We start from the raw sequence: 25,972 nt of genomic DNA on the forward strand, positions 1-25,972 counted from the left end.
TATGGCCATAGTAAAGTTTTATTGTTTATGAATTTTTTGTGTAAATTCCCATAAAAAAATATTTTCTAATTGTTCCTAACGGAGTAGTGTTACACTAAAAAATGTCACCTTGACTACTTACAGTTAGTATGGCTCAAATCAACAGTCATGCTACCCTCTTAGGCAAGTCTCATGCCTCTGTTATCCATCTCAAACTCAAAGAAGAGAGAAAGTCTTGTAAAAACTATGTTTATCTCTGGGGTCGCAGGTTCTCTCTAGCCTTACCTGCGAGGACGCTGACCATGTTCACAAAATCTGCGTCCATGGACGCTCTGTATGTTAAGGGACAGGTGCGTCCCTCTGTAAAAGGCAAAATGCACGAGTTTTATCTTGAAAAAGTTACTTGTGGTTACTTCTAGAACATTCTAGAGGTCGGTTTGATGAAATGGATGCGCCTCCAGTTGGTTCATGTATCTCTATTAAGGGGGAAATTATCCCATCAATAAGGGAGCTATCCCACCCAAAGAGGGGGATGATCCCATTGATAGTGGACCTGAATAACCTCTTTACAGCACTATAAATAAAGACATTGAGCCAGAGGGAGAAGAGGTTGGAGCTATACATTTTCTTTGGGTAAATGCTGCAGGATTTAGGTCTTCCATTAGAGCCTTTGTAAGGAGAGATTGTCTTTACTTGATTCTACTTGGAAGAGGGTGAGCTTTGTCAAAGTAGAGGAAAACCCTTGATGGACCCTGGGAGGAACTTGCACAACACCAAGGCCAGGTTGTAAGAGTTTCTTTGTTTCGTTATTAATACAAACTGGTTTATTTTTCTCAATAGCTTGTGTTAATGAGTTATTTCATGTGTTCCTTGGTCTGCATGTTGAATATATGTTTTATTATATGAAATGCAAGTGCTTGGTAATTGTTTGATTGTTTGTGGTTGCAGGAATTGACTTGAAGGAGGAGCTCATCCGGATCGTCAAGAACGGACTTCAACAACAGCGTTTTGGAATAAGGTAAGCCTAAACACTTGTAGTTTTCATGTTGTAAAAGGTGTATTTAGAGAAAGATCACTCCATTTTGTCTTGTTTGTCATTAGAATGTCTTAGACTTCTAGGAAGGTCAGCCGTGTTCGCACCCTTGACAAATTCCGTGTGACAAATTGGCGACTCCGCTGGGGATAGATTCCATTGATGAGAAAAGTCTTTTCCTTTATGTGAACTTTGCTTTGAGAAAATTGGTTTATTTTTCTGGTTTTGGCTCTGTGATTCTGTCTCTGGGTGGGTTAGCTTAGGATTAGTTTTATTTTGGTTTTTCTTGAGTTTTTCAGACGGACGCACCCTCTGAGTGCTGCACAGTGCGTCCCTGGACGCACTTTTGCTGTGTGCACAGAGCGGGCCCGCGCCTGTTCTAACGGGTTGCCTGCGTCTTCCTGTAAAAATTTAGGAAAACTCCATTTTTGCCTTTTTTGCTCTTAGATTTTGTTTTTTCTTAGTTTTTTCTACCCAGATTCATTAGTCCCTTGTCCAGAATCTTCACCTAAGCTTGTTCCTGCTCTTAGCTTTCATCAATTGGGTGTTTTGAGTCTCTTTCTTGAGAAATTCTTGATTTGATTTCCTTTGATCATTACTTGGAGGTTTGTCTCAGTCTTTTCACAATTTTGCATCTTTTTGCTTTTGTTTTTGCAAAAAAAAATTTCCCCCTCATTCGCCGGGGGGGGCTAAATTGTGTATGAGTGTTAATCGCCTTTGAGTGTTTTTATGTTTTGATCTTTGGAACTCTCACCCAATTTTCTCAATTTGCACTTGATTGGTTCTTAGATCACATTAGAATCGTCTTGTGTTTGAGAATTCTTTTGCATAGATCACATTTGCACAATTAGAATTCTCATTTTCAGAATATTATTGAAAAATGTGCATAGATTACATGTGCATACTTTTCGAGTGAATTGTGCTTAGATTACAATTGCATAGTTTACATTCTGAAAAATCAATCGTAGATTTAGATCAGCTTTCTTTGATTTGAATCTACACAAAAATAAAAATAAAAAATGGTTTGGAATTGATTTGCATTAGTTTTTCTTGATGAAATTAGTGCATTAGAGAATTTGTTATATTTTCTCTTAGGGATCAATTTTTTGCATTGTTGGAAGTGAATGGAAACTCTCTCCTTACTTTAGTTAGGATTCATCGAATTGCAAAGATTCCATTATCATATTCGATTGCATTCAGTTGAGTCGGGTCATAACACCATTGGTTTCGTATCCATTTACCCATTTGAGTAATAACAGCCTTAATAACACAGCGCTTAATTAAAATTCATCTAGTAATTTTTATTTTTCTAGGGCTCTGAAACACCAACATAGCTTAGGCTAGGGTCTTGGAGTAGGTGAGTACTTAACTCTCCAAGACTACAAAACCAAACAGATAGTCTATCTTGAGTAGAAAAAATCCAATTGTTTCAGTTACATTCTGGGAAAGCTCCTCTTAAAGGAGAAGCACGAGCTCGTGTCCGAACCAGTGAGGGGATCATTCCCCCCTCGTTGGGAACGACGCCAGACAGTACGTATTACAAACGGTAAACCTCGGATTAACCATTGTCGAGGAGCCAGGGGTCACTTATCGGTAAACCTTGGATTGTTGTCAAGGAGCCGGTAAGGGGATTGAGCTTGCTACTCTGCCCTTGCGTGCTGTCGGAGTTTAGACTGTTCCCCCAGGTGTATTTGTTACTGTTGGTGACCTTAGTGACCATAATCTTTAGGGTTCTACCGAGGTGACGGTGGAGGGAAGGTCCCACTGTACCTGGAGCAGACGTCGGTTATACTCACTTGGATTTTCCGGGGGGTTCACTTCACTTCGAGACGGTTAAAGTGGAGGAACTTGTGCCGGTCTATTCATTAAGCAGGTTGCCGGGGTAACTGTTCCACCCACCACTTCTGTACTGAATTCGGCGATGTTGGGTTTCATCACCAACTAGTGTTTTCGGTCCGGAAGGCTACTGTTTGTGTGTGGTTTGTCTCCTAGATTTGATAGCGCGTGTTAATTTGTTTGTTTTTACTTTTAGAGACCATAGGTGTGAATTGTGAATTTTAGTTGTTAAGTGTGAATTGTGAATTGTTAATTTTAGTTTTAAATTGTTAATAAAATTCACTGAAGTTGAATATAATGGCAAATGTTCCGGAATTTATCAACCTAGGAACCCCTCCTAGTGAGAATCCTAGTACTTTTCCTTACTTTGGAAATGTTGGTCCTCCTTATATGGCTACTTTGTCATTACCTGGATTTACAATAGGTTTACCGATATGGTTATTTTCAACTTCGTTGGCCCAAAATACTCCAATTGTTCCATCTCAACCGGATGCTTCACCTCAACAGAGTTCACCATCTCAACATCACCAACCTTCTGTTGACCCTTTACCTTCTTCGCCTAATTTTTCTTCCTCCATTTCTTCCTCTTCGCCTGGTAAAAGCCTTGATGTTAGTAACCAGGAGGCTAAGAAGAAGAAGAAAGGGAAGAAGAAGAAGAAGAAGAAGAAGCAAGATAAGAAAGAAGTCAACCAACCAACCATGGCTGTAAGTGTTAGTTGTGTTGAGGAAAATTCCGACATGCATCGTAAACCCAAATACCCTTGCAGGCTTTGTAAGGGTGACCACTTCCTTGTCAATTGTCCTGGTATTCCAAAGGTCTTGGAAGTATGGTCAGAAAAATCTCATCAACTTTCCATTGATCCATCAACCAGTGATAGTCAGGTTCCTGGGAAAAAGGGTAAAGTTAGGTTTCCTTGTAAGTTATGCAAAGGGAGTCATCAAACTCACATTTGCCCTCACATGGATGAAGCCTCAACATTGTTGGAAAACCTTACTGTTCCACAGCAAGAATTTCCAACTGGTTACCGTAAACTCTCCCAACCTACCGTCAACTGACGGAGTGATTGATTTAAATTCAAGTATAGTCGATCACACTCTCCCATTGGAGAGTGAAACTCATGTCACTCAAGTTGATGATCCATTAGTTGATCAAGTGGTCGATTCAATTTCACATTCGGTCGATCCCACTTTCCATTTAGAGAGTGAACTTCATACTGCTCAGGTTCTTCTTGTTACATCAGATTCTTCTATGCCGGGGGGCATTTCACCTGTTTCTATAGAACCCCCTCCAAGTAGTGAGGTCTTTTCCTTTGATTGGAATAGACTGACAGAACCTCGTCTTCCTTCCTCCATCCCTTTCCAAATCATTGTTAAGGCTGGTGGTAGGGACATACATCGTACTCAGGTAGATGAAGGTGCTTCTGTTAGTATTTTATCCTCAACTGTTTGGAAAGCTTTGGGTTCCCCTCAGCTTGCGCCTATTACGCAGAATCTGAAAGCTTTTAACAGAACCATCAGTGAACCTTTAGGGATTCTTCCTAAGTTTTCTATTACTTTGGAAGGTAAAACTGTCTGTATTGATCTTATGGTAGTTCGAGGTCCCTTGGATTTCAATTTACTCCTTGGGCGAGACTATGTTTATGCAATGAAAGCTGTCGTATCGACACTCTTTCGCGTGATGTCTTTCCCTCACAATGGCAGTATTGTGACTGTAGACCAGCTTTCGTTCCCTAGTCTTGTCTCAACTACCAATAATATGACACCCCTAAATGTTCCTGATTCTAAAGTGGTATCTACCCTGCCACGGGTTAATTATGTGGCAACGGGTCCCATGTTTTCAGTTACCGATGTAAGTGAGCCTCTCACTGTTGATTTAGATCCGGTAATTGACATGGAAAACTCTATGGGATTATTTGAACACGATGTTCTTATCCCTTTTGAGTCCCTTGATGTGTGTTCCTTCCAAAAAACTATTCTTCCTTCGAATGAAGACCTTTTGGAAGCCATGATCAAGGTGTGTCCATTGACATGTCTTTCTTCCAGTTGGAAGCCATGATCAATGTTACGAGGAGAGTTTTTCCTGTATCAACCTCGTTAAAAAATGAAATAGGCTGTTACGAGGATAGTTTTTTCTTGTATCAACCTCGTTAAAAAATGAAACAGGCTGTCATGAGGACAGTTCTTTTACTGAGTCAACCTCATTAAAAAATGAATCAGCTAGTTTTTAGGTCATATAGATAGTTAGAAAGTAGGATTGCGAGGAAAGTTCCTTTTACTGTGTCAACCTCATTAAAAAATGAATCAGTGTGTGCGAGGATAGTTTTTTCTTGTATCAACCTCGTTAAAAAATGAAACAGGGTGTACGAGGATAGTTTGTTCCTCTCTCAACCTCGTTAAAAAATGAAATTGGATGGTACGAGGATAGTTTGTTCCTCTCTCAACCTCGTTAAAAAATGAAATTGGATGTTATGAGGAAAGTTCCTGTTACTGAGTCAACCTCATTAAAAAATGAATCAGGTAGATAGTAGGTTATATAGATAGTTAGAAAGTAGTGTGTGTGAGGACAGTTCTTGTTACTGAGTCAACCTCATTAAAAAATGAATCAGGTTTGAGGATAGTTCCTGTTACTGAGTCAACCTCGTTAAAAAATGAATCAGGTATGAGGATAGTTCTTTTCTTGTGTCAACCTCTTTAAAAATGAAACAACTCCCTTTTCAAGTTAAATATTGAAAGTAAACCTTCATTTCATCCAGCCGGTTTAATGCAATGAAGCCTGGGGGGCATGTACCTCATTTCGCATCATTATGCTGGGGGCATGCGAAATTTTTGAGCACAGTTCCTTGTCTTGTGTCAAGCTCGTTAAAAAATGAAACAAGGGTAGGTTAAGTAGGTAGATTGTAGAGAGTAGTCATGAGCATAGTTCCTTGTCTTGTGTCAAGCTCATTAAAAAATGAATCAAGGATTTTAGAGCATAGTTCCTTGTCTTGTGTCAAGCTCATTAAAAAATGAATCAATGTTTTTAGAGCATAGTTCCTTGTCTTGTGTCAAGCTCATTAAAAAATGAATCAAGGTTTTTAGAGTACAGTTCCTTGTCTTGTGTCAAGCTCGTTTAAAAATGAATCAAGGTTTTTTAGAGTATAGTTTTTTGTTAGGTAGATTGTAGAAAGTAGTTATGAGCATAGTTCCTCGTCTTGTGTCAAGCTCACTAAAAAATGAAACAACTCCCACGAGTCTTTCCAAGATTTTGAAAGTAAAGCTTCATTCCATCCACCTCATTGAATGCAATGAAGCTTGGGGGGCATGTACCTTGATTTGCATCATTATGCCGGGGGCATGTGAACTTATAACAAGCATAGTTTTTCGTTTCAAGCTTGCGTAAACATGAAACCGAATCCGAGCATAGTTCTTTTCCTGTGTCAAGCTCGTTAAAAAATGAAACAAATCCTCCTCTACTTGAGTCGTTAAGTTTTTAGGTTAGTTATTTCAGTTTTTGCATAATTTTCTTATAGTTTTAGGTCGAGTCTTTCAAATGATCTCGTAACTCAAACCTCATTTCATCCAACTGGTTGAATGAAATGAAGCTGGGGGGCATGTGCTCTAGCAATCATGCTTAGGGGGCATCAAGCACAGTTTTCTCTCTGTTCCAAGCTTGTTAAAAAATGAAACTACTTTGAAGCATAGTTTTTCTCTGTTTCAAGCTTTTGTAAAAATGAAACCTATCTCGAGTCAATTTCAGCTATTTTCAAGACTCGTTAAACTCATGAAAATCCCGAGATTATTTTGCTATTTTTCATTCTCGTAAAACAAATGAAAATGCCGAGTTCTTTCCGTCTTTTCCTACTCGTAAATTAAATTGAAAGTCGGCCATATGAGTACATTTTTATCATTTTTTCGAACTCGTTAAAACTTACGAAAAAGTGAAAACCATGAGTACATTTTTATCCCTTTTTCGAACTCGTTAAAACTTACGAAAAAGTGAAACCTTGGAGTTCTCTTTTAAGCCCTTTTCAGACTCTTAAAACATGAAAAGATTGCCGAGCGTTTCTTTTACACTCGTTAAAACGGAATTAAAAGACGGTCCCCTTTTAGCTCTTTTCTGACCGCAAAATCAGGAAAAGATTGCCGGGTTTTTGTCGTTTCAAACTCGATAAGGAAATAAAACGACGTGTCCTTGATCGCTTTTTACTTTTCAGGTCAACGACACTATTATGAAAGTACTCCTTGGTCGCAAGATCAAGCGGTTCCCCCAGGTATTATTTTATACTTTTTCGGGCTTGAGGGACACAAATGTACGAAAAAGTTCAACGTGGAGTCTCCTTTAGTTTTTTCAGACTCTGTAAAATTGAAAAACGCCGAGTTTCTCCTATACTGGGCTCGTTAAACTTTTACAGTAGAGGACCTGTTCAATTACAAACAGGAACGAACCACTCCTTCCTAGGGTTCGAATTTAAACTAGGTTGGACTCATCCGAAGGATGAGCTTATAATCAAGCATATGTTATCCTCCTCAAGCTTGTTAAAAATAAAGAGGTACTTGCCAGAAATGGTGGGGGAAAAGAGAGAAGAATGAACCTGTTTGTCACCTTTTGTCTTAGAAGAAACTTTATTACCACTCTTGAACACGACACTTTTCATTCACCTGGGTTGGGAAATCTTTTACCTCACAGTTGACCAAATCACTTTGAAAGTCTTTAACCGGGTTTCGGGGATTAACTTTGAGTTATTCGTCACCAAGCCATCTGTTGTGTCGTTATGTGTTCAAGAGGTCTGCAAGCAAAACTTTCATCTGCAAAATACTTGTCATCCATTTGACCATCCCTGAGTCAGTCCTTACAGCAACATTTCTTCAACTTGAACAATGATTTCGTGTTGCGGGCTTGCCTGCAACGGGTCACTTTCTATCGACATCGACACATTATCTAGAAAGATGACTTAGGAATCGACAGTACCTTGAAGTCTGCATGCATCAATGGCAGGTTTCTCGCCTTTGACGTCAGTTTACATCATTGACTTTCGATCAAAGGATTCCGTGAAGTGTTCGACATCAAAACATCTATTCACATTTCACGGGTTGTGCTTGGTACTTTGAGAACCATTGACATTACTGGTGGTTTCTCTCACGCTTGTTAACAGTTTACATCATTGACTGGTAATCAAGTGGTTTCTATCATGTTCGACATCGAATCATTTAATCACATGGCTAGAATCGTACCAATTCGGGAAGTAGAAGTGAAGACCCTGGATCTAGTTTCTACCATCCAGGCTGCGAGGAGTTTTGTATTCATTATCTATGTAGACTAATCATAAACAGATGGCTGCGTCCATACTGTGTCTACAAAAGTCTATTAAAATGATGTACTGCAAGATCATTCCTGTATCAGAATAGTTAGTCCATTAGTTAAAGTTTTGAATCTGAGTATGGGAATGCCTACCTCAGTGATGATATAATCTTATCCATGTATTTTGTGTTGAAAATTGCAGGTTCCAACCAGGCCATCCACAAGACAATCCTTGAAATGATAAAGCGCTTCACCCTTCCTAGAATTACAAAACCCTACTCTATTCCAGGCTTCGCACTTTAGGGGGCAATCTGTTACACTAAAAAATGTCACCTTGACTACTTACAGTTAGTATGGCTCAAATCAACAGTCATGCTACCCTCTTAGGCAAGTCTCATGCCTCTGTTATCCATCTCAAACTCAAAGAAGAGAGAAAGTCTTGTAAAAACTATGTTTATCTCTGGGGTCGCAGGTTCTCTCTAGCCTTACCTGCGGGGACGCTGACCATGTTCACAAAATCTGCGTCCATGGACGCTCTGTATGTTAAGGGACAGGTGCGTCCCTCTGTAAAAGGCAAAATGCGCGAGTTTTATCTTGAAAAAGTTACTTGTGGTTACTTCTAGAACATTCTAGAGGTTGGTTTGATGAAATGGATGCACCTCCAGTTGGTTCATGTATCTCTATTAAGGGGGAAATTATCCCATCAATAAGGGAGCTATCCCACCCAAAGAGGGGGATGATCCCATTGATAGTGGACCTGAATAACCTCTTTACAACACTATAAATAAAGACATTGAGCCAGAGGGAGAAGAGGTTGGAGCTATACATTTTCTTTGGGTAAATGCTGCAGGATTTAGGTCTTCCATTAGAGCCTTTGTAAGGAGAGATTGTCTTTACTTGATTCTACTTGGAAGAGGGTGAGCTTTGTCAAAGTAGAGGAAAACCCTTGATGGACCCTGGGAGGAACTTGCACAACACCAAGGCTAGGTTGTAAGAGTTTCTTTGTTTCGTTATTAATACAAACTGGTTTATTTTTCTCAATAGCTTGTGTTAATGAGTTATTTCATGTGTTCCTTGGTCTGCATGTTGAATATATGTTTTATTATATGAAATGCAAGTGCTTGGTAATTGTTTGATTGTTTGTGGTTGCAGGAATTGACTTGAAGGAGGAGCTCATCCGGATCGTCAAGAACGGACTTCAACAACAGCGTTTTGGAATAAGGTAAGCCTAAACACTTGTAGTTTTCATGTTGTAAAAGGTGTATTTAGAGAAAGATCACTCCATTTTGTCTTGTTTGTCATTAGAATGTCTTAGACTTCTAGGAAGGTCAGCCGTGTCCGCACCCTTGACAAATTCCGTGTGACAAGTAGTAAAAAATGTGATCTTAAAGTGCCACAATGTGACTGTGTATCAATTAAAATACATGAAATAGATATCGTTAGTAACCCAAATGATAAGCATGTTCCATGTTTTCAGTAAAATTAAAATGCTATTGAAGGGTAGCTTGAAAGAGACTTTAGATGAAGGAAATCAAAGCAACAACATTTTGTGGCAAAGGATTACTCTATTAGAGTACACATAGCTGGTAATATTGATTACAGAGTCTGAGTTGGTTCGAGCATTGCATCAGCCTCTGAAACAGCAATGGCCAAAACCTGCACACAGGTAAAATATATATAAATCCACTCTTCACTTCACTACTTTGTGAATTGTGACAAAGCAGAATCTTACATCATCTAGAGCTGAAGACTGTTTAGATACTATTAAGTTGAGCTTCTCAAAACTTGACAGGGACGTTTAGTCCCTCTCTCTGTTAGTCCTTCTGTAACCTTCGGCAGTATGTTATAAAATGACATTGTAAATGAGGACTGCTTATATTAACAAGGAAATGGAGCCAAAACCAAAAGTCAAATTCTTGTTTACAGTCTTGTGTTAACTGCTTTTTAGTAGAAACAAAAAGGTGCAATTGTTCTTCCATACTTCTTAGCTATTGTTGCTGTTGTGAGACTGAATCCTAAACCGATCTATGTAGCCTATGTATTTTCAAAGCTTGGAGTATCCTCAAAAAGGGAATGGCCATAATAATTAGAAATAACAAAGTTCCATGGGATGGCCATGCATTTATGAAGCATGTAGAGGGAATTATTAATTTTCAGTTATCAATTTTCACCATGCATTTATAAAGCATATTAATTTTCAGTTATCGATTTTCACCATGCATTAACTACAAGTAATCCTCTTAACTCTCTTACAAGAACAGCGAGAACACCAACTACATATTTTCTAGTTTTTATCTAAGAATCCCTTTATAGAGGAAAAACTAGTGCAAGATTTGGAGGAAGAGGAGTGGTCACATGGGAGATTTAGCATAGTAGGCCATCATGATGGATGTGTTTTCTTGGAGAAATATTGACATTTCCTTACTTATGACACACTAGGTCCTTACTATCATGATAAATCCACAAGCACAAGATCTGAAATACAGAGAAGTCAAGCCAAAATAGAGTTGTGATCTGGGAAAACTATTGAGATGAAATCCAAGGGGGAGATGGGAAGAGTGACTGGGTGATTGAGAAATAAGTGCTATTAAGAATAAATTACTTATAAACATAGTAAAGAAACTTTTCATCATTGATCAACAACCAACGAACAAATTATCTCACAGGTAGAAAATTTTTTATGTGCTTCTTGTTGGTAAGAAATTCTTGAGAGGATCTCAAATCGAATTGGCAACTAGACCTTCCAATCTTTGAACTTGGAAGGTCGTGTGACCTTAATCAAAAATGTTCTTCAAGCTTTACCGCTATACCAAATTTCAGCATTGCCAACGCATACGCTGATTTATAAAGCTATCACTACCAAATTTTGAGATTTCTTGTGGCAAGGCACTAAGCACACTAGGAAGTGGGCTATAGTGGCTTGGGAGAAGGTATGTTAACCAAAGTTGGTAGGGGGCCTTGGATTGAGGGATCCATAAATTCTTAACAAAGCCTTGTGAGCCAAACTATTGTGGTGTTCGCTGTAAGGGGGTGGGAACTCTTCAAACAAGCATGGAACATAAAATACAATTAATCCATTTCCCAAGATGATAAACTCCCTTCCTCAATTTACTCCCTCGCCCCTTGGTTTTTCCAATCTTAACTTTGACGGGATTGCCGAAGGAAATCCAAGCCCAACCAAGTATGGAGGATTATTCAAGGACTGGCGTGGAAATACTAAGGATATATGTTGGCAACTTTGGAATCACCAACAACAATGTTGTAGAGTTTATTGCTCTAGAACAAGGTCTGCAGAGAGCAAGCAAATAAGGCTTTTCTAATATCCAAGTGGATGGAGATTCCCAACTGGCCATATCCACAACTCGGAAATTTATCTAGGTTACCCTTGTGTCAAAAGTGGTTAAGAGTTGGGATTTTGAGTTATTGGTTTCTCGGATTCAAATATTGTTATCCACCTTTCCCTATGTGATCACATTACATTCTTGTTGGACTGGGAATAAGGTAAGCCAATCTTCTTGTAAATTGGGGATGCTGGGAGAGAGAATTGACTTTTAACTCCACATGGCCAATGCAAACCCAAATCAGTTGGGCCAATCAAATGATTACTATCGTCAAGGAGGATAAATATACCCCATGGGGGGTGGACCCATGCACCGACAACCTTTTCTAATTTCTTATGGCTATAGGTTGTGTGTATATCTTGATGGTTTTTTGGTTTCTTGGTAATCTCTTGTTTTGGATATCTCAGCCTTTTTTGGCTACTGTCAAATTTCTGGTGAATGCACTACGAACCTACAAATTTATTAAGTGTAAGACTTGGTAAACTTTTGAAATGTTGTAGACAACAATAGAACTTATTGCCATAATAAAAAAGTTCCTCAAATCACAATTTTTTTTAACTAATTGACAAACATAAAATGTTAAAAATAATGTATCATTTTAAATATAAAGGAAACACAACTTTAAATAATATATCATTTTAAATGAACTAAGAAAAACTAAACTAAATTAACCAGCTTTAGCTATATTAAATTTTCACATTTTAAAATATATTAAAAAATAATTTATAATTAATAAAAAAATCATTAAAAATTTTGCAGAGGATGCTTTTAACATTCATATATATATTTGAAGCGCAAATAAATGATAACACATATGTTTCATATATTAAAAAAAAAAATGAATGTTTAAAAGACTACCAAATAGATGGTAATGGACTATTACAAAAGACTCTTACATCATTTCTTTATGATGTTTGGTATGTTATTGAAATAAAGCTGCTCCTTTTCAGAGTTTTCTCACAGCCATTTAAGCAATTGAATGTGCTATTCTTAGCAAGCAGCTTCTACCCGTGTCTTATTTACCTTAGTTTCAAGGGTTGTTATAGTCAACGATATATATTAATCAGAAAGGTTGGAGTAACTAACTTTGCAGATAGCAAACTTGTATAAGCCAGTAACAGCCTTTGAAATCACCTTTACATTGCAAAACTGACTCACTTTTCAGCTTCATCAGTATTGATTATGAAAATAATACATATCAAATAAAAAACAAAATGATATTTCTAAATATCAAATTGTTCTTATCAGGATTCATTAGCCCAATTGGCCTGGTTCATATCAAAATTCCTTGGCCCAATTGGCCTCACTACCCACTCTAGGCATGCTAGTCTGCCTCTTGGCAAACACATCTACTTTGAAGTTCGCCCCACACATCTGCCCCTTACTATCAACACGAGGCATTGGCATCAGCTTATTCAGAGGATGTTCAAAACTCTGCAAGCCACCTGATGTAGAGAAAAAACAACCTGCAGGGCCAAATGCAACATCAATATAAATAAGAGACAAAAATTAGATCACTATGCTTGATGTGTGAAACAGTCAGAGAATAGATAAGGTCTAATTTAGCAGTCGAATATTACCTCGGGGAAAAGGAGCAAAAGATTTTCCACATCCCTCTTTGAGGACATGTGGATCATCAGATAGGACAAGGCAACCATCAGGTGCAGTGCCCCAGAAGAAAGGCACTGAACCATCGGTATCCTGGAAATAAAAATAGTGTCCGAGTCAGAATGCCAAGAAATCCACAATTTCTAAGGAAAGATTTTATTCAAATAAATACTCAGTGCAACATTTTTGGGGTCTAATGATTACTATCGTCAAGGAGGATAAATAAACCCCGTGGGGGGTGGACCCATGCACCGACAACCTTTTCTAATTTCTTATGGCTATAGGTTGTGTGTATATCTTGATGGTTTTTTGGTTTCTTGGTAATCTCTTGTTTTGGATATCTCAGCCTTTTTTGGCTACTGTCAAATTTCTAGTGAATGCACTACGAACCTACAAATCCATTAAGCGTAAGACTTGGTAAACTTTTGAAATGTTGTAGACAACAATAGAACTTATTGCCATAATAAAAAAGTTCCTCAAATTACAAATTTTTTTAACTAATTGACAAACATAAAATGTTAAAAATAATGTATCATTTTAAATATAAAGGAAACACAACTTTTAATAATATATCATTTTAAATGAACTAAGAAAAACTAAACTAAATTAACCAGCTTTAGCTATATTAAATTTTCACATTTTAAAATATATTAAAAAATAATTTATAATTAATAAAAAAATCATTAAAATTTTTGCAGAGGATGCTTTTAACATTCATATATATATTTGAAGCGCAAATAAATGATAATACATATGTTTCATATATTAAAAAAAAAAAATTGAATGTTTAAAAGACTACCAAATAGATGGTAATGGACTATTACAAAAGACTCTTACATCATTTCTTTATGATGTCTGGTATGTTATTGAAATAAAGCTGCTCCTTTTCAGAGTTTTCTCGCAGCCATTTAAGCAATTGAATGTGTTATTCTTAGCAAGCAGCTTCTACCCGTGTCTTATTTACTTTAGTTTCACGGGTTGTTATAGTCAACGATATATATTAATCAGAAAGGTTGGTGTAACTAACTTTGTAGATAGCAAACTTGTATAAGCCAGTAACAGCCTTTGAAATCACCTTTACATTGCAAAACTGACTCACTTTTCAGCTTCATCAGTATTGATTATGAAAATAATACATATCAAATAAAAAGCAAAATGATATTTCTAAATATCAAATTGTTCTTATCAGGATTCATTAGCCCAATTGGCCTGGTTCATATCAAAATTCCTTGGCCCAATTGGCCTCACTACCCACTCTAGGCATGCTAGTCTGCCTCTTGGCAAACACATCTACTTTGAAGTTCGCCCCACACATCTGCCCCTTACTATCAACACGAGGCATTGGCATCAGCTTATTCAGAGGATGTTCAAAACTCTGCAAGCCACCTGATGTAGAGAAAAAACAACCTGCAGGGCCAAATGCAACATTAGTATAAATAAGAGACAAAAGTTAGACCACTATGCTTGATGTGTGAAACAGTCAGAGAATAGATAAGGTCTAATTTAGTAGTCGAATATTACCTCGGGGAAAAGGAGCAAAAGATTTTCCACATCCCTCTTTGAGGACATGTGGATCATCAGATAGGACAAGGCAACCATCAGGTGCAGTGCCCTAGAAGAAAGGCACTGAACCATCGGCATCCTGGGAATAAAAATAGTGTTCGAGTCAGAATGCCAGGAAATCCACAATTTCTAAGGAAAGATTTTATTCAAATAAATACTCAGTGCAACATTTTTGGGGTCTATGGGAAAATTTTTCCATACATTTGCGAAGGAATACCAACCATCATGTAAGAATTTTAAATGTTTTTAGCAAAGAGGTATTTTCACGAGCCAAACTCCTATATCATGTCCCATATATTAAAATGGCAAGTCAAAAACGATCTCCCCAGAGTCAAGACCAGATCCCTGAACTTGGAGGAGTCCATTAAAGCAGAAAGTCAGGTTGAACGACTTAGATCTGAGTTGAGTCAGTATGCTGACTTGAATCACTATGTTACCATATCATCAAGTTCAGTAGAATAAATTTGATCATCCTTCTCTATTTACAGTCATAATAATTGAAGCCTATATCTTAACAACGGCTTTAACAAGAGTAGCAATGTAGATATTCTTTATATTACAGGGTTTCTCTTGGATGGCCAACTCTGCTGTGTTTCTCAACTATGATCAGTAAGGTAGGCCAGGTTAGTTTTAGCTTTTGGGACTTATAGGTATATGGCTAGGGTATGGATAGCAATTTGTAATGATGGGACACCTTCTTTCATCCATGACCTTAATGAAAGTTATGAATTTGACAGGTATATCTTGTAAATTTTCCAAAATAGTAACTGTCTTACACCATAAAAGGATAGTAAGTGCCTTACAACACAAAAGGATAGTAAGTGCCTTAAAAAAGAAAAAAGAAAAACAATATATATATTAAAAGAGTAGACATGTACTTCTACTTCTAGTTTTAAAAACGATCTATTATCTACTTCATTTCAGAGTATATTCACGTTAGAAGAGTCACTGAGTTCTAGTCATTATGTCCATAAACCAGATTAATGTATACTACAAATATGTTGATGTTATCAAACTGTTGCCAGTTAGGATGGATCCTGAAACCTGTGTGTGGCAAATTCGCCAAAAGACCGCGAGTTGACTGGAAAAATCTCTACATTGCCATTAAGCCACAAGTTAATTTGAAAGCTAAAGTTATGGCACAGATTTTTCTCAAGGATTGTAATTTGAATTTGCTAAATCTTCCTTTCAAAAGGATCTCATCATAACTCATCTAAGAATGTAAAGCGAATCCCCTCGGTGACTAGCTTTGTCAGCCACATAGCGAACAACCAACAGTGCCCTTAATGTTCCAACTGCTCGACATATACACATTATGAAATTATAAAGCACATAAATATATGTATATACCCACACTCAGCACACGCGCTTATTCTCCTCGACTTCACATTGTGTGTGCCACATTGAGAATATCCGTAAGGAATATGTAAAAGGAGGTCACAAGAATCTGATGCTCAGAGATCCAACTTGGGTTTGGGAACAAAGCAATTCTTTTGTCTACCGCGTATCCTCATCAGTATGTGAGAAGAGCTCTGTGAAGGAGAGCTAAGCTGGGACATTAGTCTTGTAGCCTGGTCCCCAATGTACCTATTCGGGCAGACTCAGACTCTCAGGGAATCATTCTACTGAACTGAGCAAGGTATGTAGCCTTCATTCCTTTCTTCCTTTAAGCTAGGAAGAACTGATGAACGCAGATGCAGCATATCAACTATGAGACAAGCAAGGAGCTCATGAAACTGAGACTTTGAAACTCTCCCCATTGGGAGTCATAACCACAGGATGGATTCTTACAACATATTGACTTTTTCCCGTTATAACAATTTTAAAATAAACAGCGGAACAAACCTGGTGTGTTAGTCCGGTGTACCTTGGTGGCGAGCAGCAGAGCGAAGGAAGCCCATAGCGGGAGGCGCCTAGTCGAGGAGGAAGGTGAGTGAGCAGATCGCGATCGGGACCTTCCTCCATTTCGAATTGGGTGATCTGTCAGCGAAATTTCAGGATGTCAGCTCGGATCCGATCTGCGTCGAAAAATCAGGGAGTGAATGCGGAGCGGAGGAAGGGGGTGCGTGGAAAAATCAGGGAGTGAATGCGGAGCGGAGGAAAGGGTGGCGGAGCCAGGGGAGCGTGGCGGAGGGCGGAGGGATTGCCGGCAGCCGGCGCCAGACAATTTTCCGAGCGGCGACGGAAACCGGGCAATTCCTCCGCCCAGGTAGACTACTCCGCAATGGATATGGTTAGGTGCTACGGAAGGTAGGAAGATACTTTTAGTTAAGGAGGATATTTGGAGGATGCGGTATCAAAAACACTGAATTCTTCGATTGGGCTCTACTTTCCATGAGCTTATGGTGGGCTATCTCTGGATGTGGCATTTGGAATGATATCATTGGGGATTATACCTTCAAAACAGAGACCCTATGGACTGGATCAAACAGGGTGCAAAAGGCACAAAATTAGCATCATACATTTGGTGAAGTCTATTAATGACTAGGAAATGGTCAATTGAGAACCTTTTCTGGTTCATTGGCTCAGGCAGTAAGACCCTGATTGAAAGAAAGAAGGGTTCATGGAATTGCTGGAGATTAAAACCTCCCCAGAGGCATTACTGAACACTTCAAGTCTAGAAATATATCTCATGTTTCTTGCCGATCATGAAGGGTTGGGACCCCTCGAACATTTCCCCTTTTGGATTACAGCAAACGATCTGGATATCCATGGTGGTTAGGCAGAAATCTGGTACAGATACATGTTCCACTTATCGTTGGTTGGCATCACATTTAATAAAGAAGCATACACGGTTTTCTGGAATGACGCCCCTACAAATGGTCATATTTCTGTTAAGGGAATTTACAATCATATTTCCACATCTTGTAGGGGTTCTGAGGACAAATGCTGGTTTTCAAAAGCATGGAAATGACATTTAGTACAAAATATTTTGCTATTCGGATGGTTTGTCTAGAGAAATAGAATTTTGACCTGGGACAATCTCCGCAAATGGGGATTCCAGGGTCCCGGTAGATGCTCTTTATGCCATGAAATGGAGGAGAGTGCTATAGACCTTTTCAGTGATTGTCCTGGAACCTGGATATATGTCCTACATATGCGGAGTTACATGAGAATAAAACATATAATTCAATTGAAACATGTTTCAGGTTTTTGTTTAATGGGCATATAGAAAACAAAACTAACTCTTTTCATTTTTGTTGGGGTTTATGGAAGGGTCATAATGCAACTTTTTTAACGACAATCCATTCAACCATGTTCGGGTTGGTTTATGCCTCCTTGGATTACAACAAAATTCCAAAACCAAAGCCAAATAGGCTTATTGCTAACATGGATTACACACTCTTCTTTTTTTCCCATGTAGATAACACATGGTCTGTGTGTTTATGGTAATCATAAAGCTGCACCCCCATATAGAATTTTGTGCCAGCCCCATTAATATTTGTTGTTATATCTCTTTTAAGACCAGCACTGGTCTCCAGATACATCCTCTATTGATCCCTGGGGATGATTTATTGCCAATCTAGCCATGGGTGATGGTTATTGTTGAATTTTGATGAACTTCGCTGATTTTTCATATGTAAACTTGATTTTCATATAAATCAATGTTCGAAAAACATTTCCAAAGGATGATATATTGACTTCTAGGAAGACAGGACATCCGCCCATAACTCATCCTTCAAGCCGATCAAATCCCCTCCTATCATCCATTGATGGGTAACTTCTTTCTTGTCTGTCGGCAACTTGGTTTCCCTCATATCTCTCGTCCAACCCCAGCTGCTTTACTCCTGCATTTGACTAAGCAAACCATTAGCACTTGGGTCGTTTTATAAAGCCAACCAGATGCATAAATAGGATAGATCTTTCTAGGTATAATATAAAAGATTTGTTAATCCCATAATTTTGAAAGAAGCCATTACACACATCTTTAGATTATTTCCTTAATATCACTACACTGGTTTAGATTTATGTTAATTCCAAATTTACCATTTACTTTAAATTTTTTATAAGTTTATATTAATTCCAGATTTACCAAATGCTAAAATGTTATGTACTTACAAAGAATATGACAATAGATGTCAGTGTATTGATGTCAATTCCAAGGATAAAGATGTTATGTACTTTAATTTTTTTATCAAATTATATTAATTCCAGCTTTATCAAAGGCTAAAGATGTTATGTATTTTAAATTTTTTATCAAATCTATATTAATTGCAGATTTACCAAAGACTAAAATATTATGTTTTTTAAAAAAAATTGATAAAAGATTTAATCTCTTAGAAATCCAGAGAGTTAAAATGAATCTAAAATAAATAAATTATTTTATTTTATTTTTATATTTTATTGTTTTTATTTACTTAATAATTATAATTATTAATTTTATATATATATATATATATATATAATTTGCCCTGGAGTATGCCCTAAAACTGTTTCTGCTTGGCTAAGATCTTGTCTTCCTCAAACGTAAGGAAACAGATTAACGGCCCAAGAGCTCGTTTTCCTCAGACGTAAGGAAACAGATTAACGGCCCAAGACCCAAAGGCATCTAGCAAGAGTGAAAGCTTGCTCCTTTACGAACCACCAATGGGTTATTCCAAGTGGCATGGTTTTCTTTGATAACAATGATGCATTTACTGATATTCGCGGATAGCAGTCAGAGATAGCTGTCCTCACTGTTGGTTTGACAACTGAGTTTAATGGGTTTTTCCACCTTTTGAAAGGAATATATATATATATATATATATATATATATATATATATTTTAATTTTCAATTAATAATTATATTTTTATTCTTTATTTTTTTAATTAGATTAAATGTTTCAATAACATTATATAATCTTACCATATCTCTTCCAGCTTATGACATCTCTTCTCGCTCGGGCCAGAGAGCAACTCTAAGAATGTCATATATCCCTTCCAGCTTACAACATCATCTCTTCTAGCTCGGGCGAGAGAGCAACTCTAAGAATGTCATATATAATCCCATTGGAAGCGAAAACAAAATAAAAACACACACGCTCATAGTTGAAAAACAAAACAAAAACACTCAGAAAAACAAAAACATATAGTATTGAAAAAAAAAACGCATATAAGAATGTTCATGTATGCTTCTTAAACATATCAAGCTAAAAAGTGACGACGCACATATAAGAATGTTCATGTATGCTTCTTAAACATATCAAGCTAAAAATTGAGCATAAACCTTAAGTGAAATATGTATTTATATATATATATATATATATATATATATATGGAAAAACAATTTAAACATAAAAATTGAGTATTTATAAAAATGTTACCATATTCCTTATATTCATGTAGAAATACAATATGAAACATGAGTTCTTCTCATTAGCCACTTTAACTCAGGAAGCCCGTGGAAAAATGAAAATTTACAAACTCTATTAACATGTAATCAAATTGGGAGTGTTTTATTGTCATATTGTCTCATAGCACCGGAACATATAATCAAATTAGGAGTGTTTTATCGTCAATATTGTTTCATAGCACCGGAAAAAGCCGGTTTAAAAAAAACATGATCAAACTTGTTATGCTCTTATGGTCCATATTGTTTGATAGCAATGGAAGATGCGAGTTTAAAAACAAAATTGAAAACCTTTTACACAGCACAGCAGAAGCCTGAATCTGCGTCTCCTATTATATTATTGAAAAACATACAACACATACATGCAAGCACATTGTAATCCATGGAATACCTGGGATGGGAATGGATATGTTTATTCTATCAATTGGATGATAGAGAATCGCTTATCTACACATTATGTAACCTTCCTCTACAGCTACAGCAGGTCTAGTATGACATCTTCATACCGCGTGAGAGGTCAGCCAGAGATCTCGATGGATTTGGGTTGCGGTGGTTGGGGTTCAGGCTGCTTCGGCACTGTCACTATCAGCACCCCATTTTCCATGCTCGCCTTTATCTCTTCCATCTTCACATTCTCCGGCAGCCGGAAACGCCGAAGGAATTTTCCACAGGATCGCTCAATGCGGTGCCATTTGTCGTTCTTCTCCTCTTCTTCTTTGCTGCGCTCCCCGCTTATCTGCAGAACTCTTTGTCCCTCTTACAACTCTATTTTCACCTCCTCTTTCTTCAAACCTGGAAGATCAGCTTTGAAAATGTGCGCCTCTGCCGTTTCCTTCCAGTCGATCTGAGTATTGGCTACGGCTGAAGTTTCCTTTACAAATTGTCCCGATGGTCCCCCGCTGGCCAGATCTGTGAATGCTTGGAAAGAATCCCATACTTCCAAGGAGAATGGATCAAATGATCTCCTACCGAAAAAGCTGGGAATTATCAACATTTTCAACTAGTAATGAATTACTGCAATATATGCGATTGAAATGAATACAGAAAAACAACACTCTGATTTCTCAGTGTTTCGATTTCAAGATCGATCTTGGATTGTATTGATCCAGGTGGATGTTGGTGGCCATCCACCTATCCCATTTGGACCCCCACAATTGTCTCTTTCAGCTTTTTCAGTTTCCTAAATTGTAGCGCAGTTTACTATTTTTAGCAGTTTTTCAGGTCCTGAACTTCCGGAGCCGTTTTGAGGCCCTAAACGACGTTTTTTTGGGAATCTGGGGCAACATGGGTTCATGGACAGATGTTTCCTCCCAAAGTGGTAGTACTCGGATAGATCTTTCTAACGAGCTATCGTACGCGTCAAACAGAGATCGTATGCCAAAGTTACGACCCCGGGAAATTGATGTACCAATTTACCGAAACGGGGCCCACAAGTTGGCGTTTCATCTTCTAGGGTTAGGTTTTGGGATGTGAAGGGTTTTCCATTATTTCTCAACAATAAATAGGCCTTCGAGCCTCATTGTAACACAGTTCAAAACAGTTCAGAGGCATGTAGCCACCACATCTCTTCTCAGAGATAAGCTACCATCGCCCTAGCTGGTTTATTTCCATTTCTGGTTGTAAGCATATTTCAGTATTTTCCATTAATGAAATGAAGTATTACTTCCGCTGCATCTTTGTGTATATGGTTATCTCTGTAATTTGTTGCGTTCCTATTTAAATCTGGATCAGTGGTATCAGAGCGGTCTGCTTTTTTCTTGGTTTTTCTTTGCATGTCCCCAACGAGGTCGGGATATAAGGAGTTGGGGCTTGAACTGGTCGAACCTTTGCAAGACCAGCCTCGAAAATCCCGACGACCTCCCATGGCAGATGAGAAGAAAGACGAGGAGGCAGGAGATCCTATCAAAATCTTGCTTGAAGAAGCGCTCAAGCGGCAAAGGAACGCAATGATGGATAGCTTTGCGCAGATCCTTCAGCGGCTACCCAGAGGCGACGCATCGGCTTCCAACAGCGACTCTGGAAACGCCACACTGTTTAAGGTACAAGTTAATTTTGAAATCCCCATCTTCAAGGGTCAAATAGACGCAGATGCCGTAGATAAATGGTTAAATCTGCTAGATGGGTATTTTTCTGTTCATGAATTTTCAAGTCGGGAAAAGATCGTTTTTGATCTTCTCAAAGCAGCCCCCCACGTCAAGGACTGGTGGGAAACCTACTGCGAGCAGAAGGATGAAAGTACAGGCTCACTATTTTCAGTCACACCCACTTGGAATGACTTCCGGGATGCCATCAAGGAGCAGTACTACCATGTTGGAAGCTATGAGGACAAATACATCAAATGGACCACACTGCGGCAGGGACGAGACCAAGATGTGCCGGAGTTCACAAACATTTTTCATACCCTTCGCACACAATTGGGTATCAAAGATTCTGAGCTGCATCTGGTACTCAAATACCGTCACTGCCTGCACAGATACATCCAGGAAGAGATGGTGTTCTTGACATCTCCTCACTCGGCACAGCATACCGATATGCTGTCAAAATCGAGCAAAAGTTCAAATAGAAGAAGCGAGACTTTGGATCTGCAAATTCGAAGCTCAAAGGACAAAGCCAAGGCGGGGTGACCCAAGACAACCCGTCGAAGCCTCAAGAAAAGAACAACACCACGAAGCCGAAGAAGGACACAGGAAAGTGGTGTGAGTTCCACAAGAGTCCCACTCATAACACAAGTGAGTGTCGGACCAAGCAGTCGCTGGTGGCCGAGTTGAAGGCTTCTGAATCATATGCATGTTCTGACCCTGAGCCAGAACCTGACAAGGGGAATGGCAAAGGGAAGAAGATCATTGATGCGGATCCCAGCGCCACTGTTGCCACTGCCAAGATCCAGAAGAATGAACCTACAGATCCAGAAGAGGGGGAGCGTCTTTTCCACTCACAGATGTGGGTGAAGGGTTCGCCGCTGCAATTCGTTGTCGACAGTGGCAGCCAAAAGAACCTCATTTCAGCAGAGGTCGTGAAGCGGTTGGGCTTACCGACTACACCGCACCCGCAGCTGTACAGTATCGGGTGGCTTCATGAAGGACGAGATCTAAAAGTTCGCCAGTAGTGCGGCCTTCCCTACAGCATCAAACCCTTCACAGACGAGGTATTGTGTGATGTTACACCTCTGGATGTTTGTGATGTATTGCTAAGCCAACCATACTTGTGGAAGCGACATGTTGTGTATGAGTCAAGGCCTCGTTCTGTCATTATTTCTTTGAACAATTCAGTATACAGGATACCGGAGGTAGCCCCACCTACCGCCACATCTTCGATCACTACTAAGAAACACAGCAAGCTAATCTCCCAGACCAGGAAATTCATCTATCTGGTTCACTTCCAAAGTAAGGGGAAGATCGTTGCTACATCCATGACCCCTGCAAAGGGTTCCTCCACGTAGCAGCAGCAGCAAAGGGGTACGGTCATGACAGAACACAGGAACAACTTCTCCTCACCCACAGGGGCACCACATAATTTTCAGGTGGACAACAAAGTTTGGTTACATCTGCAGAAAGAACGCCTTACCAGAACCCATCAGAAACTCGGACCACTTCAACATGGTTCTTACACTAGTACCAAGGCTACGAGAAACAATGCTTGGAAGCACAACATTCCTCCATTCCTTCGCTTGCACTGAGTGTTCAATGTGGACCATCGTCGACCATGCTTCCCACCATTTCTGGACACATCAGAGATTGCAGAACAGCTCACCAGAGACCCAGCTCAACAGAAGCTTCCTCATCTCAGGGAGGAACTCAATGCAATGGGGACCATTGCTTCCTAAGGGGGGAGGAATGATCCAGGTGGATGTTGGTGGCCATCCACCTATCCCATTTGGACCCCCACAATTGTCTCTTTCAGCTTTTTCAGTTTCCTAAATTGTAGTGCAGTTTACTATTTTTAGAAGTTTTTCGGGTCCTGAATTTCCGGAGCCATTTTGAGGCCCTAAACGACGTTTTTTTGGGAATCTGGGGCAACATGGGTCCATGGATAGATCTTTCTAACGAGCTATCGTACGCGTCAAACGGAGATCGTATGCCAAAGTTACGACCCCGGGAAATTGATGTACCAATTTACCGAAACGGGGCCCACAAGTTGGCGTTTCATCTTCTAGGGTTAGGTTTCTGGATGTGAATGGTTTTCCATTGTTTCTCAACAATAAATAGGCCTTCGAGCCTCATTGTAACACAGTTTAGAACAGTTCAGAGGCATGTAGCCACCACATCTCTTCTCAGAGATAAGCTACCATCACCCTAGCTGGTTTATTTCCATTTCTAGTTGTAAGCATATTTCAGTATTTTCCATTAATGAAATGAAGTATTATTTCCGTTGCATCTTTATATATATGGTTATCTCTGTAATTTGTTGCGTTCCTTTTTAAATCCGGATCATGTATAAGATGAGATGTTACTTTCTATTTTTATAAGATGAGCCGGCAGAACCTTCTAGTCGACTCTATAACGCAAGAGGTTCGAGATGATTCTGAAATGCTGGCAGGATACAGTTGTAAACTTCAGACCATTCTGAAAGCAATATGTCAATTCTCACTTTGCCGCATGATTGGTATTTGAGGCTATCCATCCAGAATCATCCAATGTAAGTGTGTATCATTTTTCGAGAATCATCTAGCTTTTCACATTGTTGAAGAAGTATGGCCTACAGTCACATGGCTGCCATATGGTACATGCTACAACGATGTGGATGTGAGAATTGATGTTCGATAATGGGGAGGTGTAGCTCCTGCCGCACAGTGATGGGATCTTACGCCTAATTATTTTTCATGGAGTGTTTTTATTGTAAAAATAAAAATCATGTTAAAAATAATAAAAATGGGTTTTTTAATTTAATTTATTAAAAAAAATTGTGAGGCTTTACCACTTATTGTGAGGGTAAATGTGTAGGGTTAAATATTTAATATTTAACATTTATAAGTATTTTTAATTAAAAATAATAGAAGATTATAGAATAAATTTAATTGGTTATATTGTAATTTTGTTTTCCAGGGCGCTTATCTCTCTATCTCAAGTTAAAAATTAAACTCTAGAAAAAATCATATGGTTGATAGACAAATCATCTTATAGTATTGCTTTGGCAATAACTAATGAGATGTGATCTATCATCCTAGAGTCTTGCTTTGGAGTGACTAATGCGATGTGATATGAAGTGGATAAGTAAATTGCTTACTCAAAGAGAAAAACTTGCATAAATTTTAGTGGGTAGCAATCACTAGTAAGTCTACACATTTACAATTTTACTCCTACATATGGGTTGAAGAAAACAAAAATAATGGTGGGAAGTAACTCATGTAAGTATATTTTTTATATCTTATTCATATTCATTTTTTACATAAGGACTTGCTTAAATTGTGGTGGGAAGTAATTAATGGTAGATATGTTATTTAATTGAGTATAAGTTATTTCCAGGGATTTTATTTTTGGATGTTTTCCAGGTTAAGAATAAAAAATCACTATACATATCTAAATATCATACATGAATATTGCAACTATATCCATAAATTATGGCATAAAATATGTACGGCATTTATCCACATCACCTTATATTGTGCAAAGGGTGCAATAAGACCTTCAAGCTATGGTCCAATCAAATGTTTGTAAATTAATTTCTTTAATTATATTGAAAATAAATATTTATTTTTCAAAGTCAAACATTATAATTTGCGTTGGTCAATGCTAAACTAATAGTAATCAACAAACAAATTGATCTTGGCAAGGAATAATAATGATTCCATAACCATGTTACCCGGATGCGAGTGTTCATCCCAGGAATTAACATGACAAGACAGCAAGGCGGCGGATGGGCTGGCCACATGGCCCCCTGCAACTTCCCCCATGCCACTCTGAATGGCATTCATGGCACCTTGCAAGAGCCATTAAATGACTGCACAGGCCGAGGCAGAGCCAATTCCCACATAACCATGGATCCTATGAACTTCTTTGCTATTCCT

At 38.5% G+C, this 25,972-nt stretch overlaps 2 protein-coding genes and 1 pseudogene across 2 annotated transcripts; all 3 read right to left on the bottom strand.

Moving 5' to 3' along the window:
• Window positions 1-12,621: 12,621 nt before the first annotated feature.
• On the bottom strand, window positions 12,622-14,187 carry LOC149241195 (uncharacterized). Its single transcript, XM_089370464.1, has 3 exons — window positions 14,119-14,187; window positions 13,048-13,168; window positions 12,622-12,933 (listed from the first exon to the last, which is right to left on the bottom strand). Exons 1-3 carry the CDS (start codon window positions 14,185-14,187, stop codon window positions 12,746-12,748), a joined length of 378 nt encoding a protein of 125 aa, XP_089226590.1. The 3' UTR covers window positions 12,622-12,745.
• A 79-nt stretch (window positions 14,188-14,266) lies between these two features.
• Window positions 14,267-16,603, bottom strand: LOC149241196 (uncharacterized). Its single transcript, XM_089370465.1, has 3 exons — window positions 16,484-16,603; window positions 14,597-14,687; window positions 14,267-14,482 (listed from the first exon to the last, which is right to left on the bottom strand). The coding sequence occupies exons 1-3, from the start codon at window positions 16,601-16,603 to the stop codon at window positions 14,295-14,297; spliced, it is 399 nt and encodes a 132-aa protein (XP_089226591.1). The 3' UTR covers window positions 14,267-14,294.
• Window positions 16,604-20,419: 3,816 nt separating this feature from the next.
• Window positions 20,420-20,962, bottom strand: LOC149241197 (18.0 kDa class I heat shock protein-like; annotated as a pseudogene).
• Window positions 20,963-25,972: the final 5,010 nt, after the last annotated feature.

The sequence above is a fragment of the Pinus tabuliformis genome, chromosome 8, assembly GCF_031772625.1.
Source record: "Pinus tabuliformis cultivar Carrire ecotype Pingquan chromosome 8, CPIR1, whole genome shotgun sequence".
NCBI classification, from domain to species: Eukaryota; Viridiplantae; Streptophyta; class Pinopsida; order Pinales; family Pinaceae; genus Pinus; species Pinus tabuliformis.

Coding starts and splice junctions, on each gene's coding strand:
- LOC149241195 (XM_089370464.1), bottom strand. CDS start 14,187: ATGAAGCTGAAAAGTGAGTCAGTTTTGCAATGTAAAGGTGATTTCAAA. Junction 13,169..14,118: donor GCTGTTACTGGCTTATACAA/GTTTGCTATCTA, acceptor TTTTATTTCCAG/GATACCGATGGTTCAGTGCC. Junction 12,934..13,047: donor TTTTGCTCCTTTTCCCCGAG/GTAATATTCGAC, acceptor TTGGCCCTGCAG/GTTGTTTTTTCTCTACATCA.
- LOC149241196 (XM_089370465.1), bottom strand. CDS start 16,603: ATGGAGGAAGGTCCCGATCGCGATCTGCTCACTCACCTTCCTCCTCGA. Junction 14,688..16,483: donor ACACCGGACTAACACACCAG/GTTTGTTCCGCT, acceptor CCTTTCTTCTAG/GGCACTGCACCTGATGGTTG. Junction 14,483..14,596: donor TTTTGCTCCTTTTCCCCGAG/GTAATATTCGAC, acceptor TTGGCCCTGCAG/GTTGTTTTTTCTCTACATCA.